Genomic DNA, 17,795 nt, shown 5'->3' with positions numbered 1-17,795 from the left:
GTACAAGCCCTTTGATCTGGGACAGCTTTGGGAAGCGACAGTGGGATTGCTGAACCTGTCAGACTGGACAGAGGTTGTGCTTCCAACAGAGGCTACTTTTATGTACCTGGTGTGTGCAGCTGCTCACCTACCTGTAAATTACAGGTGTTGAAAGGGGACATGAGCAGGGAACAATCCCTGTGGCCCTGTGAGTGCCTGTGGTGTGGGGTGAGGCAGCACAGGAAGGGCAGGAGTGTCAGTACACTGACAAGGCAGTAGATTTCCATAATCCTCAGGCACCCTTCTGAACTAGATGATCCCTCTCCTGGGAAGTTCCAGGTCTCTCAGTATCACATGTACACATCTTACTTGGCAGCCATGGAGATTAGTCGTGCTGTATTTTTCCATTTCTGATTAACAAACTGACAAAATGCTATTATAACCCCGGGTACTTGGAACAGGGTTGTCTGCAAGCCAAGAAAGCAATTATTTGTTCCAAGCTGGCCGTCCTCCTAGGTCTCTGTAATATTTTTATGCCTTTCATTGTCATGACTGACAATACTAAGATTACTTTTCAAGACTCCTGCCCACCAAACTTTCACAAGAAGTACAAGCAGACCTTTCTGGCAGTACCCTTTGTCAGGGGGAAAAAGAGAAAGTTGGTTACTCCCTTGATTTACCAGAACTCATAAATGACCTTTAAAAATAATTTTGTATAAGCCTTACTGGTCATTTACCAGGAAAACAACAAAAGCCAGTCTTTATTTTTAGAGTCCATGTAGTTTTGAGTTCTGAAGGCAGACACACAAGATGACAAAGCACTGGACTAAGAGCCCTCTATGAGCTCAGGTCCCAAGGAAAGAAGGAAAAGCTCCTTTATGAGTCACACGGCTGGGTGGGAAAGCTTCAAGAAGACACGTGGAGATGAAGAGCAAACACTCCAGAGGGCAGACATTTCTGCTTTAGTGAATAGAGATCCTCTCCTTTATGGTATCCTCGTACTTTCCTGGTTGTCATTAAAGGAAGTGCAGAGGGGGAAGGGGTGCTCAGTGTGGGTCTCAGTATTTGATCAAGAACACATCTGAGACCAGCTTTGGTCTGACCAGGTCTGGTCATTGGAGACTTAGACTGACCTCAGCATACACCAAATCCTGAAAAAAGCTCTGAGATCATCTCAGATCTCCTGAGTTTGCTGCATGTGAATTTATAATGCAACAGAAGTCCCAGAAATATTTTTTTTCCCCCAGCAGGAGATTCTGGTGAATCTTGCACTGTCTTGCTTGTCCCTGACATGTTCAAAGAGAAAAAAAGTTTCAATCTTCTAGCACCATGTCAAAGATCCCTTTAGGGCTCATGGATGAGGCAGCTGTAGTAACTCTGATTTTGTGATGTCTCCTCTTATGTGTATGCTGGGGAATTGGGTAAGATTTAGCTGGAACTAGGCTGACATTCTCTGACTTGAAACTGGAAAAACTTGGAACTGAAAGCAACAGAGGAAACTGTCCTCCCAGAGATCAGATAAATACTCAAAGCTCTCACTGTCATCGAGTGACCTGTCACTACAGTGGAGTATGAAGGAGCAAAATGTCTTATTGATCAGGCAGATGAAGGAACTGCCTTATTTCTCACATGCTGCTGCAGAGGAGCAATCTGAGCAGACACAGGTACAAGCAATGAAGAAAAGAGGAAGTTTTGATAGTAACACTGTACAGTCTAAATACTCCAGGCAAGCCCTAAGGGCACTCATTAGAAAAGAATACACCTCCCCTGGGAGGCTGAAGGTGATCCCCTACGGGAAACCTTTCTACAACATGATGGAAAGGTTGAGTGATAGGAACAGAGTTCCTGTTCTTCAGCAGAGATGGAACAACACTTTGGGGCAATTGGAACACAGGCAGAGCATCCTCCAGCACTAGTCTCTGCCCAGGCTTGACTGGGAGTAGTTACACAGCTGGAAAGGGTTGATGGCATTAGAAGATGACTAGAAGAGAAGATGGCATTAGATCTAGAGCCTAATTAGCAAGGATTAACATAATAATAATTTCCAGCTCAAGTCCTGCCCCCAGTGTGATCTCCACCAGTGCAGGCTTTGCATCCCTGAGACATTATCTCAGCTGCAACTGAGAAGACCCAGCCTGCAAACAGCCCTCTCAGGGAATCTGAGAGGAATCACGGAATCAGGCAAAGGATTTGTTTACAGTGGAGGCCCAGGTGGCTTGAACCCTTCCCTCCTAGGACAGGAACTTCCCTTGCAGTGCCAGAGTCACATCCCTGGGAAGACTTCCAGGGGAGCAGAGCACCTTGCAGAGCTCAGGCTCCTGCATTTTCCCCAGGTTAGATGTTTGTACACTCTGAGTGTGAATGTGCAGGTGAACAAGCACTCAGACAAGGAGTGTATTCCTCCTTTCAAGAAAGGGCTGGTTTCAAACAGCCATGTTCTCCTTGGGCAGGGCAAGCCCCCAGTGCTACCAACCAATGCAAACCAGAAGTGCCAGTTTGAAGTGACAATAAACAGGCAGTGAAACCTGCAAGGACATACCCATCTTACCTAAGTCATGCCTGACCCACAACTCACAGACAGGAGATACAAAACAGATAGGAGTCTTCCTTTTGAAATCCAAACACTCATTTCACAGCACTCCATGAATTCAGCAGGGAGGAGACTCTGAACAACCCCTACACTCTTTAGTAGAGCTGCATCCTGTGACAGTACTTGAATAAGAGAAAAATGGACTGCAGATGATGGGTCAGGATCCACACACAGACCCTCAGCATCATCCATGTTCACTTTCTGCTCCCCTTAATTGCCTTGGTGTGTAATGACCTTACTGGCTGAAAAACCTGGGTGAGGCTCTGTAGCTCACTCACTTTGCAGTGAAATGAAGGCAAATTATTTGTTCAGAGAGAAAATCCTTGGCAATCCTCTCAAAACGCGAAGCAGTTAAATTACTGCAAGAAAAATCTAACAATTTACCACACAGTGGTACAGCTCAGAGAATACTGAAAGCTGGCACTGCAGGGAGAGGAAGGAGCCTCCTTCCAACACACTGGCACAGCGTGGAGGGGGACTGTGTGATGTGCCAGGTCAGGAGCAAACACTGCTGAAAAATAAAGATTGTTTCAGCTAAATCAGTTCCTTGATCCAGCTCACTGCACAGACACCTGGTTTGCTGGCACAGGAAAGGGCAGCCTGGAGGTGATAAGGTGTCCTCTGACAAGGGCCAGTTTAAAGAGGTGGCTGGGCTGGCTGCAGTTAATCAATTCCAGCAGGCAGAGCCCAGTTCAAGAGCCAGCCCCAAGGTCTATTGTGCATCCTGCTCACCCCTGCTTCCCAAACCGTTTCAGGTCAGCACTTTCATTGATCTGCCGGGCTTCAACAGGCAGGGCTATAAATAAAGAGCCATTAATCAACTATTTAAGTACCCTTTTTACTGAAATAAAGAAAACTCATAGAAATGACATCAAGATGTGAAAAATCCAAACAAACAAGTTAGTGAATACAAAGACGATCCAAGAGAGCACTCCCAGGGACACACTTGAGGCTGAAGTGGCTCGGGGAACAGCTGTGCTGGGTGTTGAGTCAGCCTCTCCAGTGCTCCTGCGCTGACTCACTCCCCTCCCAGCTGCCAGCACACGGTGCGCAGTCCATTCAGTACCAACAGGAGTCACTTGTTCAGAGTTCAAGTGCATCTGATTCACCATGAGCCATCAAGCTTCTGCAGTCCACTGCCATTCCCTGCTCCCCCTTCCCTACTCAAGTCCTTCTGGGTTCTCCCTTCTTCCCTCTACTCCCAGCTCTGGGACAGGAACACAACTTACCATTTAGGAACAGAGAAACATGCACATTCCTTGTCAAGGTCACAAGGTCCTACAGGTTACTGTGGTGCAGAGGAAGCTACAAAAGCATCCCCATCTTCCCCTGCTGCTGCCTAGGGAAAGTTAGTGGTTTTCTCTTCTCCAGACCCACAGTGGGAATGAGCTGTGCAACCTGCCTCTTGCAAACAGTGCTTTCCAGAGGACGATCGGTGCCAGGCTCTCCCCAAGACTTAAAAACAGGAAAGGAGCTGTTTGCTAAACACCCTCCAAGAACACATGACTGAGTGTTTCTTTCTTGGGCACTTGCTCTTCACAGAGCCTTACACAGAAGGATCCCACACCTTGCACCTCTGCAAGCCCCAAGTAAGAACCTTGCTCTTCCAGTTGTCCCTCCCATGGCACCTGCACCTGTGGCACAGCACTGCTTCATCCCCACCAGCTCTCAGAACCCAGCAGCAGGAGCTGGCAGATGTGGGATCTAGTGAACAGCCGTGTTAGGCACACAGGATCCCGTGTCAGGAAGCAGACCTGCTACATGACCAAAGGCAACTGGAGCACCTGGGATGCAAGTCAGTGCAAAGCTTTAACCAGCAGCTGCCCTGCCACATGGCCTCACATGCCAGGAGTCCTCCAACCTAAGGCACACCAAACTGATGCTCAGGTAACCCTTCTCTATTCTCCTGCTCCCACAAATTTCCTGTGTGACCTTGAAGTGCACAGGGGTGTCTGCACAGCCTTAGGGTGTTGGTTCAGCCCCCATCTCTGGTTTGGGCAGTAAAACTGGCTTAAGCTCCTTCCTTCCTCTCACTGCCACAGCGTTAAGTCGAGAAATGAGCAAACACTGGCACAGGGCAAGAACAAAGAAATACTCTGAAAGCTGTTACATTGCCACAGGGCTCAGGAAGTTACACCCTCATTTTCTTCAGCTGTGAAAGGGGGAATATTGCCATCTCCCTGTGTTAAAGTGACATAAGATACAAAGGATGAGGACAAACATGAAAGATTATGAGATGCACTTAAAATAGTCTTGCCACCTCTTGGGTTGGTAAGGATAAACTGCATAGCTCTCCTGTTTTACTTGGTGAAATTGCTCAAAGTTAAAAAAAAAATTAAAAAAGCCTATGAAATCTGTTTGCAGCTTGACTTTGCACTTGGCAGTGTTTAGAAGTGTGCCACTGAACAACTACAGCCAAGGGGAGGAACTCCATTATTGTCCAAGGACAGTGGAAGGATGAACTGAATGCTGGTATTCCAGAACAGGTTCCCAGCAAGGGAAGCAAATAACAGCAGATGATCAGACAACAGGCAGAGGTACCAAGTGGCCATAATCAAAGAACAGCTTTTATTGGCCAAAATAACCAAGAAACCATTTTCTTCCAAAAAACAAAACAACCCCCTAACTCAGTGGTAAATCTTCACTAAGAAACCGAAACTCAAACAAACTCTGCATAAACATGACTGTTCCCATTCATCCTCTGAAGTATTCCTCCTCCTCCTCCTAAGTCAGCTGTTCTTCTTAACCCTCCTGCACCACCAGAAGTCGGAGAATGGCAAAACTCAAAGTCATTTAGGACAAGAGAACAAACACATGGGGAGGCATGAGTCTGTCCACTTACACACATGAAAGAGGCTGTTGCTGTTTGCAAACATCTTACAATACTTACCTGAAAGCAGTAACCTCCTCATTTCTGGAGATACAAACATTTTACTACACAAACTATAGTTTTGTGGTGTTTTTTTTTTGTTTTTAATCCCAGGATACAGGTACAGTTGTGGCCTGTACAGGTTGTTACAACTCAGACACCACCTGCAGTTTGTGAGTTTACACTTCTCTATTCAGAAAACTTGGAAGCTAAAAAAACATAAAAATTGGTTACAGAGTTCTCAAGGCAAATCATCATTTAAAACCCCGCATTTACTAATGCCAGTAAAACAAGTACCAGACAGAGAAAGGAGGTATCTAAGAAAACCTTGCTCTCCCAGGTAACCGAAATCATGGTAGAAAGAAAAAAATATGAGACAGAGATACTGGGGTGCAAGACACCAGTTCCAATAGAGGAATTCTCAGGAGTATTTTCACTAATTTCTCAATTACAGGGTGTACATTATGAGAAACTATTAAAAAAAGAGATCTGATTCATAAACAGTTATGCAAATTTGTTCAACTCACATCGGTGAAAATTTAAGAAACAAAAAGAAAAAAAAAGTGTTGTAAAAAAAAAGTCACTATTTACACACTGTGTTTCTTTAAAGATCCCACATGTCTGCACTGAGCTGAGTGCTGTGCACACACCTCTGAGGGTGTGTGAGCAGAGATAGCCACAGCACTTCCCTGACAGCAGGGAAGCAACACTACAGAACTAATGGGAATCTCAGCTCATGGGAGTTACTGACTACTATTGCTGCTGTGCAGAGAACAGCACCGTGTGTTTGACAGAGGAATTCCACTGGAAACAGTCGCCTGTCCTAATCTAGACATGATTTTACAAAACATCTAACACCTGTACTACACCTTTTGTAAGAAAATAGAGAGCAGCTTTGAGCTGCAGTTCTTCTAAACTACTGTAGGAAGGCTTCTCTAGGTACTTCCTAAATTGGCAACCATCTGAGGTAATTGATGATGCTGTTCCACGAGCATCCTTCACTTCTCCCCGCCTGCACCAACTGTTGCCTCCTTGTTGAGTCCTCTGATGGACAAGTCATAAACCACTTCCTCAATTTTCTTGACGTCATATTTCAGGCCATCGTAGCGTTTCCTCAGGGAGTCGTTCTTCAGGTTGAGGAGGCGGAAGCCAGAATCCAGCTCGTTGATAAAGGTTGAGATGCGGAGAGGGCGAGCATAGTCCCCAGCTGTGACACTGTTCACTGCCAGCCTGGCCTGCCAGAGGAGACACCGGAGAGCACAGCACCCACATCACATCACATCACATCACAGTCCCCACCAGTTACTGTACCAAAGGAAGCTCTTATGGTCCTGGCAGTCAGATTATTTGTACTTAGATCTACCTTTTTGTTGAGCATAGTTCTGGATTTTTAATCAAATCAAAATTTAAGTTTAAATCTTAGAAGTATCACTGAGGAACATGCAGAGAAGCATCTTGCTTCTGAGTAAGTTCAGATCAAGGTGTTGTGTATCATAACTGCCAGGAACAACTCGATAAAGCTAAAAAACACATTACTTCTGTTTTCAAGGTCAGTTTCAAACCAAACACATGCATGCATATCTTTCTTACCAGCTCACTGGCCAGAGTTAATACACCAGAAAGATAATCTTCAATGTCCAGGTGAAAGCCACGTTCTCGATCAGCTTCAACTGAGACAAAAACAGAGCAGTGATGAGGTGGTGCTGAGCACGAGCAAACCCAGCCACCTTAAATTGCTTTTGTTTACTGGTGCTAATTTGAAATATCAAATTTATGAAATACTATTACAAAATAAAAGTCAGCCTTTTCCTGTATGTGATGTAATTACAGGCTCTCTGTTCTTGATTTGGCATCTTGTACATCCTCAACTGTGCATCCAACAGAGTAACTGGATTTACATCTATATACAGGATGTATTTTCCTCACTTTTTCCAAGTCTTTTGCTCTGTGAAGATACAATTATTTTATGGCAAAGAATTTAATCTGTTTTACACACTTTTTAAATACCAAAGGCAAGAACTTAGAGAAACAAGCTCTCATCTTTGTGTTATGCTTTTGGTGCATTTACACACTTTGAATGAATGACCTTCATTGATGAAGAGCTTATTAATGACTAAGTACTTTTGTTAACATTAGGTTTGCCAACTTCCGTCTTCTGAGAATTTGTTGTTTATATAATGAAATCAAATACCAGATAAACTCTGGAACTGATTTCTCAGGAAGAAATGAAGTTCTGCTGTTTCTCTGTACCTCTGAAAGCTACAATGTCTAAGGCCACAAGCTTTTTCTCTTCAGTTACAGCATTAACTTACTGCCAAGTATTTCTGCAACAGCTTCCCGGGTCACTAACGTTTCTGACTCCAAGTAGACTACAAATGCTGCCAGGAACACCAGCCGCTGCAGCACAAACCTCCAGTGCTCATGAAACCTGCAGGAGAAACACCAGGTCCAGGTATAAATAATTAATGTTTATTACTGGAGCGTTAGGCAACAAGCACACATTGTGTGTGAGTTGTGTTTTCTGCCTTAACATGTGCACTTTGCAGTATTTTTGGTTTATCAAAATGACACCAGCTAAAAGACATCTCCTTGGTACTCCAGAACTCCTCACCCAGGTTACCACATCAGACACTGACATTTGCTCACCCCTCTCACACACCTCCTCAGCTCCCACACTTTTCCAGGCTGTGTTGCCCACAGACAGCCAGAGCTTTCCCTCAGCAGATCTGAGCTGACAAGATTCTTGTTCTTTGAAATGTTCTTGCCGGGCACTGTCCCCTTCTGGCAGCAACAGAACACAAAGGTGACAACTTCATTTAGTGTCTGCAGAACCAAACAGCCATTTCATGACAGATTTAGAGCTCTGCTTCCAGGAACGCCACAAACCAAACAACTTAACTGAAATTAATAGAGCAGCAAATGCCCTGCTCCCAGATACAAGGGCAGCTCCAGCAGAACACCAACTTCTTACGCTTTCCTTTTGCTTTTAAAAGAAAATTTCTAGAAAAAATAGTTCAATACTGAGTATTTTTGGTGAAAAGTTACAGTGTTTGAGCAAAAGCGCTTTTTATCTATGCTGATAAAAACTTCACACTTGCCTACCACGATTTACTTTTCAAAGAGAAAGAAGCATTCAACCCATCAACCTTTACAACATTATTCCAAAGCAATGATGCCAAATGCCATGCAATTCCCATATATATCTGTGTCTGGCTGTGTGTGATCCTGCACACCTGTAGTACTGATCAGCAGGAAACTTGGTCTTCAGAGACTCCATCTGTGTCCTCACTGTACCAAAGTGCTCACGAGCCTTCTGACACTTCTTTGGAACTGAAAAAGAAACAGCACAGCATTTGGGGAATTAATACACTCAGGAAATGGGTATTTGACAGGCAGCAGAGGTTTGTAAACAGAGCTTCCCAGTGTAGACAGTGCTATTTACACTTCTTTCTTGTACAAGATAGGCTACTGACACTTGGAATCAATCTGAGAGGTATTCCTGGTGGCACCATAAGCCATAGAGGTAAAGCAGAAAGACTCTGGAATTCCAGGCTGTCTGATCTGCTCTGGGCCTTTGTTTGGAACTTGAGCCAAGATGTCCCAGCAACAGCCAGATCCCAAGCAATGGAACAGCACTGCACACAGCAGCTGGCCCCAAAGGAAGCACACACCAAGAACTGCTGCCAGGCAACTCTCACGGTCAAAAGAAAAGCAACTTTTCTTTCTCTATATTAAAATCTTATCCTATTTTTTTTCTAATCCATCAGAATTTGGCTACATGAGGTGCAACATCCCTTCAGGAAACTGCATTTCCTGCTTTTTATGATGTATTTGCAGAGCCTGGGTTGCAGCCTGCCCAGTGTGCGTTACAGCTCTGCAGAGGAATGATCTCCTGTTCCTGCAGCAGCCACTGCCACCTCCCGTTCACCGACAGAGTTACAGCCCCGCTGTGCCTGCAGTGCCAGCGGCCACAGCCTCCCTGCAGCCCTCTCACACAGCCGGCTCACAGCCCAAGGAAGGACAAAATCAACCCGACAGCCAGGATTATTCACAAAAGCAGCATCTGAAAGCTGTGATGGTTTTTAGCAAACAACACCTACTAGGAGTTAGTCAAGTGTGATTATAAAACTTCTGTTAATAACACATAATTTCTGTTTTAAAAATAAAAGATAGGGAGAATGACATGCAAAAAATGAAAGCTTCAGGAAGCAGAATGTGGGAGTGATCCATGTGGCAGCCAGGATGAAAGAGCTGTGTGAAGCTCACTGAGAGCTACAGGGCTGCCTCAGTCACATGAGCATCCTGTGGCTGGGGGAACAGAGTAAGGAACACATTCAGGTTTGGGTTCTGCCAGAGACACCTGTGACAAAAAGAAACAATCCTTACTGTAAAGGCTCAGACAATGCCCAGTGACACACACACACACACACAACCCCAGATTCAAACTACCCTTGCACATCCCCAGGTGCCACCTGTGATGTTCTGCAGCCGGAAAAGCAAGGACAGAGTTGTCTCTGGGGCTGTGGTGGCCCCGCCTGTCACCCTGCCTGCCACCAGGCCACAGCAGGATGCACACACGCTGCCCTGGCTGGCCCTCTGAGCAGCTCTCCAGCTCCATCTGGGACAAGCAGCCAAGGAAGCCTCTGGGAGATGACATTTTAAAGCCACTGGCTGGTACGGGAAGCTGTCCTTCATCAAACTCCCACCCATGCCATGGTTTTACTAACAGAGCTGAATTTGATGACAAATTCACAGGTCTGCTATCACAAGTTAACTCTTGACCTATCAAGCATGAAGTTATTATTTTTGCAAGAATTATAAGATGAGGCTTTGGGTTTTTTGTCTGATTGGTTTTTTTGTTTATTTGTTTGTGGTTTTTTGGTTTGATTCTTTTTTGGTTTGTTTTGCATTTTTTAGTTGGTTTTGTCCTTTTTTTTTTCCTTCAACTATTCCAAATCTCTTCTCAGACTCCTCAAGTTCTGGGACCAGGTCTCTCCAGGAATTAAATTCAAGTGAAAATACACTGAGTTGAACATGGGCCTCTACAATTACATGCTTGAAGATGACTCTGAAGTTGTTCCCCACACAATGACCATGGAATTTCCCAGGTTAGAGAACTGAGCTTGTGCAAATAACCACTCAGCAGCTCTGATTTCCAGCACTGCCAGTTTCCCAGATGGAACTTGCACTTGCGTGCCCAGCTCAAACCTCAGGTACTGCTCATTGCCGAGCACAGACCCTCTCTGAGGCCAGAGGAAGCCCAGGCCTCCAGCTCCAACCCCAGTGTGCTGGGGAACCTCCTCAGGCTGAAAACAACCTGTCAGCTCTGCAAGGGAGTAACACAGCACCTGGGGAGGCTGGTTCTGTTTCCCTTCACAGCATGGCCTGCACAAATTCCTCTCAAGAGTTCCCAGCAAAGTCAGAATGGTTGCTTCTTCTCACAAGATATTAATTGACTGGAAAAAACCCAGCTCTTAAGGGACACTTTAAGTTTATTCCAGTAGTTTCACCAGTAAGCTGAGAAATGAGGGGGCAGAAGGAGCAGATCTGACACCTGGGCCTGCAGAGCTCTCATGGCCTGGAGGAAACGGGCTGGCCCAGAAACATTCTGTCCAACACCTGAGAAACCTGGAACCAGGCTGATGACAACCCAAACCTCCAAAGCTGCAGAACAGTTCCTGCTGTCACTCAAGCAGACATCAAGGGCATGTCCTGCTGTTTCAGTCCTTGCAAATTCTTTTTACATTTTGCTGCTTTAAGCAGATTTTATACACACAGAGAGAACCTGTTTTGTACAAACCAGACTGAAGTGTGTTCCCCCATCCCAATCCATCCTGAATACCCCCTCAGCGCTCAGGAACACAGCGTTTTGGGGTGTGGGGTGAAGAGATGACACAGGGACACTGATCAAAGGCCCAACAAGTGATGATAACACAATTATGTGCAAATCACTTACAGGGAGAGCTAAGAGCCAACTCAGCAGCCCAGGATGTGGACACCTGGAAAAGAACACACTGCCCTGCACCGAGACAAAAAAGCACCACGCTAGGGAGGGGAGAAAGGGACAGAACGGTGTCCGTAATGCTGAACGGCAGCTTTCCTACTTGTCTGGCTTGAAACCTCCCAGCTGCGCTCTCCTCTCCCCAGCTGCCTCCGGGAAACCCCCGCTGAAGGCCCCGGGACAGGACCCCTGCGAGATCCGAGGGGGACTCCCGCCCCCGGCTGCTCTCCGCTGCCCGGGGGGCGGCGCGGGACTCACTGTGCTGGAAGCCGGGCCCCTGGTGCACGCCCTGCAGCAGCGTCAGGATCTCCCGCGCCGTCTGCTCCAGCGCCTGCACCACCTTCCGGATCTCCTGCGGGCACAACGCGCCGTCAGCCGAGCCACGGCACCGGCACCACCCCGTCCCGGTCCCGGTCCCGCCCGCCCCGGCACCTCTCGGATGTCCTGGTCCTGGCCGAGCGCTCCCTGCAGCGCCGCGAACATCTCGCTCACCGACATGGTGCCGCCGCTTCCCGCCCACGGGGCCTTCCGCGCCGCCGGCGCGCGCCTGCCCCGCACCGCCTGCAGCGCCGCGCCGGGCTGCCCCGCGCACCGCCTGAGCGGCCGAAGCAGCCAGGAATGGACGGGGGGGCGGCTGGGAGGGTGCCCAGAGAGTGCTGGTCGCCCCGGGGGTGCAGCTGGCCGCTCCCAGGGCGGGAGTTTGTCGCCCCGGCGGTGTCCGTGCCCCAGGCCGCCCTCCCGGTGCGGCGGGCCCGGGCCCAGGCCGGCGGCGCGAGGGCCCTCCGCCCCGTTGCCGGGAGACGGCGTCTGGCCGCGCGGCGCCGGCGCGAGGGCAGTGACGCACTTCCGGCGGCCGCGCGGAGGCAGCATGGCGGCGGGGGAGGCCATGGCGGCGGAGGTGCCCGCGTCGGCCGCGGCCGTGAGGGCGGCGCCGCTCCTGGCGCTGGAGCCGCGGCTGCAGCGCCAGTTCCAGCAGAAGGTGCAGCGGGCCCGCACCAAGCGGACGGCCAAGGTGAGCGGCGCGGCCCGGCGGGGCGGGGACGGCGCGGCGAGTCCCGGCCCGGGCTGACGCGGTCTGTGTGCCCGCAGGAGGAGCTGACGCCCGGCGTGGTGTTCGTGGGGCATCTCCCGCGGGGCCTCTGCGAGCCGCAGCTCCGCGAGTACTTCGGGCAGTTCGGCACGGTGACGCGGCTGCGGCTCTCCCGGAGTAAGAAGGTGAGGAGCGGCCCGTGCGGGGCCGTGCTGGGCGGAGCGCCCGAGGCCGGGCCGGGCCGTGTCCGTGACCGCTGGGGCTCCCCCCTTGCCCAGCGAGGGCCCTCGGAACGCGCAGAGGCCGCTGCGCCCTGAGGCCCTCGGGAGACCCTTGTGGGACGCGGCAGGGCCGGGGGCTGTCCCCGACTGCCAGGCGGCGGCTGGGGCACGGCTCTTGCCCTTTTTTCCCACTGGAGTGAATTTGAGTAAATTCACTCCAGTGGGAAATACCAGAATGCGTTACTTCAAGGTACAACTGAAGTGCCACGATTCTGTTTTAATTTGTTGTGTTTGATAAATCTAATTTCTTCTTGCTTTTGGGTTTGCTGTCTCATTTTAAGATTACTGTATAAGCATGGAACAGCTGAACAGCAGCAATGCAGGGCAGCTTTGGGTTTTTTAGCAAGTAGGTACCTGTGAACAGTTTGTTCTATGTGCAAATATGTATTTTACAAATAATGTCATACCAATTTAGGACTAAATCTGTCTTTTAAGATTAAATTATATTTTTCACAGTTTCAGTGACCTGTGTGAAATTGGTTGTCATTGGCTGAGAATGGACTATGACTTTAGAAGAATAAAATAATTTTAATAGAGCCCTTCAGGTACCAAAGCACTGTTTGATGTTTCTCCCTTGTCACTCACAGACTGGAGCCAGCAAAGGCTATGCATTTATGGAGTTTGAGTCTGATGATGTGGCCAAGATTGTTGCAGACACAATGAATAACTACCTGTTCTCTGAGAGACTGCTGAAGTGTAAGTACCAGCTGCAGTGTAAGTCCTCTAGCATGCAAAGGAAACTTGTTGGTATTTCAGTTATCTTTTTCAACTGTGCATAGAATCTTAGGGTTTTTTTAATGAAGTTTTGTCCCAGAAGTATTTTCTGTGGGGCTGAGCTTTTCATCATGTGTAAAGATTTTCATCATGTGTACAGAACATGCTCAGCAGGCTTTTGGTCACTAGTGCTGGTTTTTCCTCTGGGCTGATGTGACTCTGCTCTTAGTGACTCTGTAACATGAAATCTCAGGACAAAGTTGGGTTTGCTGTAGAGATAGTTCCTTTCACATGGACACTCCTTGGCATTTGTAATTGCTGCAGTTGTTGTCTGTAAAGTTGGACAAAAGGAGGGTTTTGAGTAAAAGATTGATGAAACCTCTGAGTTTCTCAGTCATGGTAACAGTAACACTTTCTTTGTAAAGGATTATGAGTTGATGTGTTGTTTTAAAACAATTTTGTCTGATCTTTCTGGATGAAACTGTTAAAACATTTTATCCATCCACCCACCCACACTGTCATCTTATCACAAGAGTTCCATGCTGTTGTCTCCTATCACAGAAGTCTCATACCTTCTTGGTGTTTCTCGTGGGCAGCTCCTCAGCACTGACTTTTTCTTCTTCACAAAGTAGCCAGCTGAGTCCAGTTCCCTTCTCAACCAGCCACCCCACTCTTTTATAGCACTCTTCTTCTCATTGGTTACAGCTGTGGCCTGTTAAAGTCAGGCCTGCTCCTAATCTTTGATAATTGGCCCAGCTGCAACTCCTTAGGGGTAAGGTTAGTTTCTACACTATCTTTATTTTCTTATATTCTATCCCCCTACACACGCACCCCCGCACCCACTTCTCTGGCTGGCTGAGGGTGCCGTGACCGTTTCTGCGTTCCTGACTCGCTGAGCACGCGGTGTTGTGACCCTGAGCTGTGCTGTGTGAGTGCCCTTGGCAGGAAGGGGAGCCCTGCTGTAACCCGTGTGCTGTGCTTGGTGCAGGTCAGTTTGTGCCCCCTGAGAAGGTCCACGAGAGCCTGTTCAAAGGCTGTGACAGGATCTTTCGGCAGCCCTCCCAGCCGGCCGTGCGGCGCTACAACCGGGTGCGCTCCCTGCTGGAGAAGGCCAGGATGACGCAGCGCCTGCTGCGGAAGGAGAGGCTCTTACGAAAGAAGCTGGCTGAGAAGGGGCTGGACTATGACTTCCCAGGATTTGTAAGTTTGGCATTGCTTCAATGAGTGTGTTAAGCAAGATGTGTTTGTAGAGTTGTGCTGAATGCATGGAAGTCATGTATTTTGTGTGGAACTGGCAAAAAAGCTGGCGCCCCAGGGAGGCTCACTTGTGTTAGGAACTGTATGGAAGCACCAGGAATTCAGTGTGGTGCTGTTGCTGGGCTGCACTCCATGTGCCTGTGTGTCTACTTGTAGAGAAATAATAGGTAACAGCGAAGGGCAGATGTTCCTTTTGTTCTGTTGGTACAAGCGATTGGATATTTTGTGGTTTAATACTGGAGTGCAGATCACCAAAGAGCAGAGGGGCTTTGGCAGAGTGGGGGTTTGAAGGCAGGTCCCAAGACCAGAACTTCCATCCACAGCCCGTGCATGTTCCTCCTCTGCAGAGTGCTTGGGTCAGGTACTTGAGTTGTGAGCAGTTAATGCTATTTAACATGGAATGTTTTAAAAATGCAGAGTAGCACATTTTCTTGTGTTGCTTTTGGTGTTTTTGTTGAAACCAGATCACCTCTGTGTCAGTCAGTTTATTTCTTTAAACTTATTTGCTGTAGCAAAGACTTTGTAGTTATGGAACAAATCTATGAATTGCTAAGTGACTGCATCTTCACACAAGTGTGTAGTGATCCACCTGATCTTTTTTCCTAGGCTGCACAGGCGCTTTCCAAAAAGAGAAAAAAAGTTAAAACATCCAAGAAATCGAAACTGAATGTTTCTTTGAGCAGCCAGGTAAGACAGACCAGTCCTGGTGGTGTCCAGTACCACCATTCACATGGGGGCAGGTGTTTGAAGTCTTCAGCTGGCACCTTAATACTGATTTCAACACACAAAAGCCTTAGCATTGTTTGCCTGAGAGATGTTTGTGCCAGAAGTAGCTCCTTTGAGATGTATTTGCACTCTTGAACTGGGGAGGGTGACAGAATCCTCGTGGTTCCTTCTCCTGTGAGAGTATTCAGCAGCAAAGGCTTCTGCTCAGCACATTGTAACCAGCAGTGCCTGTCCCTCAGTGCTGTCAGCCTTTGCAGTTCAGCACTCCCTTGAGGCTGTGGTACTGCAGGGTGCTGGGGCACCTGTGCACCCCCTGGACCTGTGCTTTACCCTGGGATGACATGATCTCCTTGATGGAGTCATTCATGTTGGACCATGTTTCAATGCCTGCCTGTTTTATTAAAAGGGGAGTTGAATTGTTGGTACAGTCCAGTGCTGTCTGTCCCCATTTCTGTACTGTACTGTCCCTCCTACCCTGTGCTCTCCGGGCACAGTTGTTGGTGTTTTGGAAACAAATGCCAGGTAAAAGTAGCAGTAGATGAAAGGGAAGTTCAGGTCATCAGGACTGAGATTTGGGATATTGGCAGTCTAAAAAGTCTGTAAGGCATTAACATTTCTGTTCTGTTTCATCATTGTTGTGAGTTGGAGGGGTGAGTGTTTGTTTGGGGATTTTTATTATTGCTGGGTTTACTTGTGATAATTGGGGCATGGCTGGTTGTGAGGCAGACAGGATAACTAATGCATTCTGTCAACTGAGTTCTGAGGGCTTACTGAGGTAACAAAGCTGGGACGTTTGAGCTCTGTTGTAAAATTGAATGTGGCATTTCTATATGCCAGTCTCAAATACACTCCCTCACCCCCTGCCTCGTTGCCCTGATTGTGTTCCACTTGACTTAGGTGATGCTTTGAGTCAGGAAATACAAAGTTTAGAAGGCAAATGTGCATAACAACACGTTAAAAAATGTGAATTAATTTCCATTTGACCTTCACATACACTTCTTTGAAGGTGACGCTTCTGTCCAAAGAAATAATGTCTACAAAAGTAGCTAGTTATAAAATGTAAACAATTTTCTGAAGGAGAGCTGGACTGAGGTGTCTTGTGGTACCACAGGGGCAGGGACAGCTTTTTCTAGCAGATGCTGTGAATCCTGTTTTTCTGATCTCTTCAGGATCCTACTCCAGTGTGTACTCCAGCAGTGCTCGAGCGCCGGAAAGCTGCTCGGATGGATGATGACACAGAGGATGATGAAGTAACTCTCAGGCTTCCCTCTGCCAGTGGTAAGAACGCTGTGCAGAGACCAAAGAAGCAGCCAAGGCAAAGGCCACGCCTGAAGAAACAGAAACAGACTTAAATTTTTTATGCCTGTCGCTATATTTTTCTCAACTTAAAAACTTTTGAGGTGGAGCTTCTACTGGGTCTGCTGCCCTGGCTTGGTTCATCCTGCCTAGACTGTTTCAGGCTTTCTTAGGCAAGGACTGATCACAAATCCTGTCCCTCTGGTTTAGCCATCAAGGGGCGTGTGAAGATATTGTTGACTTTGTGCTCACAAGTGCCCGTGCTGTGACACAGCTACAGTAGTCCAGAATCTTCAGTTAATTTTATAACTCGTGTCTAGTGCTCACTGTTTGGAAAGAAAATGTGAGGCTGTCCATTCAGAGTTTGCTAATGCAAGCAACTGTATCTTAAATTTATAATTAATGACAGGTTATTAAAAAAATTACCATTTTTCAATTTTCTTGGCTCTTGGTAATGGTTCTTCTGTTTAACTGAATTTGTTTTGTGAAAGTTCTCACCTGTTTGCACCGATGCAGGCTCTTGAGAAGATGCACCAATAATCAGAGCAGTCTGAGTTCTACTGGCAGTTCTGTTGTCCTTTGTCACTGCATTTTAGTTTCACAGCTTACATGAAACCAAGAGTGTCTTCTGCACCAGGGGGTGATAAGCACATGGAAATATTGTAATAACCAGGAGTGAAAAGGCAGGTTTTTGTCAGCAGTAGTATGAGTTCAGAGAATTGAGTGTAGCTTTTTGTAATGCATTAAGATTCATTCTTGTTCCAACTAGCTTGTCATTGCAGATGGCAGGTATCCAGTCCTGCTTGAACAGGCAGTTTGTGCAGTTGAAATTTGGATTTTAATGCAAGTCTGAGCTCTGTAGAAGTCCCAGACTGGCTTCTGTGCACATACTTAGCCTTCATCTTTTGTTGTCTTAAACACCCTAATGCTGTTGGCTGCTGGTCAGGCTTAGCAGAAGATTTTAGAGGAAAGCCCAGGTGATGATAACCAGCTAGGTAGGTGGCTGGCACTAATTCCTTGGCTACTTTAGTTGAAGTCCTAGCAGAGAAAAA

At 47.4% G+C, this 17,795-nt stretch overlaps 2 protein-coding genes across 2 annotated transcripts; one reads left to right on the top strand and one right to left on the bottom strand.

Annotated features, from left to right (window-relative positions):
• Positions 1–3,393: 3,393 nt before the first annotated feature.
• Positions 3,394–12,135, bottom strand: TSN (translin). The gene is made up of 6 exons (XM_030952498.1): positions 11,872–12,135; positions 11,698–11,791; positions 8,672–8,768; positions 7,751–7,866; positions 7,029–7,108; positions 3,394–6,673 (listed from the first exon to the last, which is right to left on the bottom strand). Exons 1-6 carry the CDS (start codon positions 11,935–11,937, stop codon positions 6,437–6,439), a joined length of 690 nt encoding a protein of 229 aa, XP_030808358.1. The 5' UTR covers positions 11,938–12,135; the 3' UTR covers positions 3,394–6,436.
• On the top strand, positions 12,058–17,258 carry NIFK (nucleolar protein interacting with the FHA domain of MKI67). Its single transcript, XM_030952497.1, is given in 8 exon segments — positions 12,058–12,109; positions 12,112–12,216; positions 12,219–12,451; positions 12,529–12,654; positions 13,338–13,446; positions 14,453–14,664; positions 15,328–15,408; positions 16,617–17,258. Coding segments are annotated over 8 exon segments (1,101 nt in total). The 3' UTR covers positions 16,800–17,258.
• Positions 17,259–17,795: the final 537 nt, after the last annotated feature.

The sequence above is a fragment of the Camarhynchus parvulus genome, chromosome 7 (genome assembly GCF_901933205.1).
Source record: "Camarhynchus parvulus chromosome 7, STF_HiC, whole genome shotgun sequence".
NCBI lineage: Eukaryota > Metazoa > Chordata > Aves > Passeriformes > Thraupidae > Camarhynchus > Camarhynchus parvulus.
Note: the sequence above shows the minus strand (reverse complement) of the source record. Positions and strands in the feature narration are given on the sequence as shown.

Bases quoted from the DNA above. Each gene is read 5' to 3' on its own strand.
- TSN (XM_030952498.1), bottom strand. From the start codon at position 11,937: ATGTCGGTGAGCGAGATGTTCGCGGCGCTGCAGGGAGCGCTCGGCCAG. The intron at 7,867-8,671 runs GTGTGCAGGATC...TTTCTCCTGCAG, and splicing joins CCTGCTGATCAGTACTACAG to GTTTCATGAGCACTGGAGGT. The intron at 7,109-7,750 runs GTAAGTTAATGC...TTTTTGTCTCAG, and splicing joins TGTTGCAGAAATACTTGGCA to TTGAAGCTGATCGAGAACGT.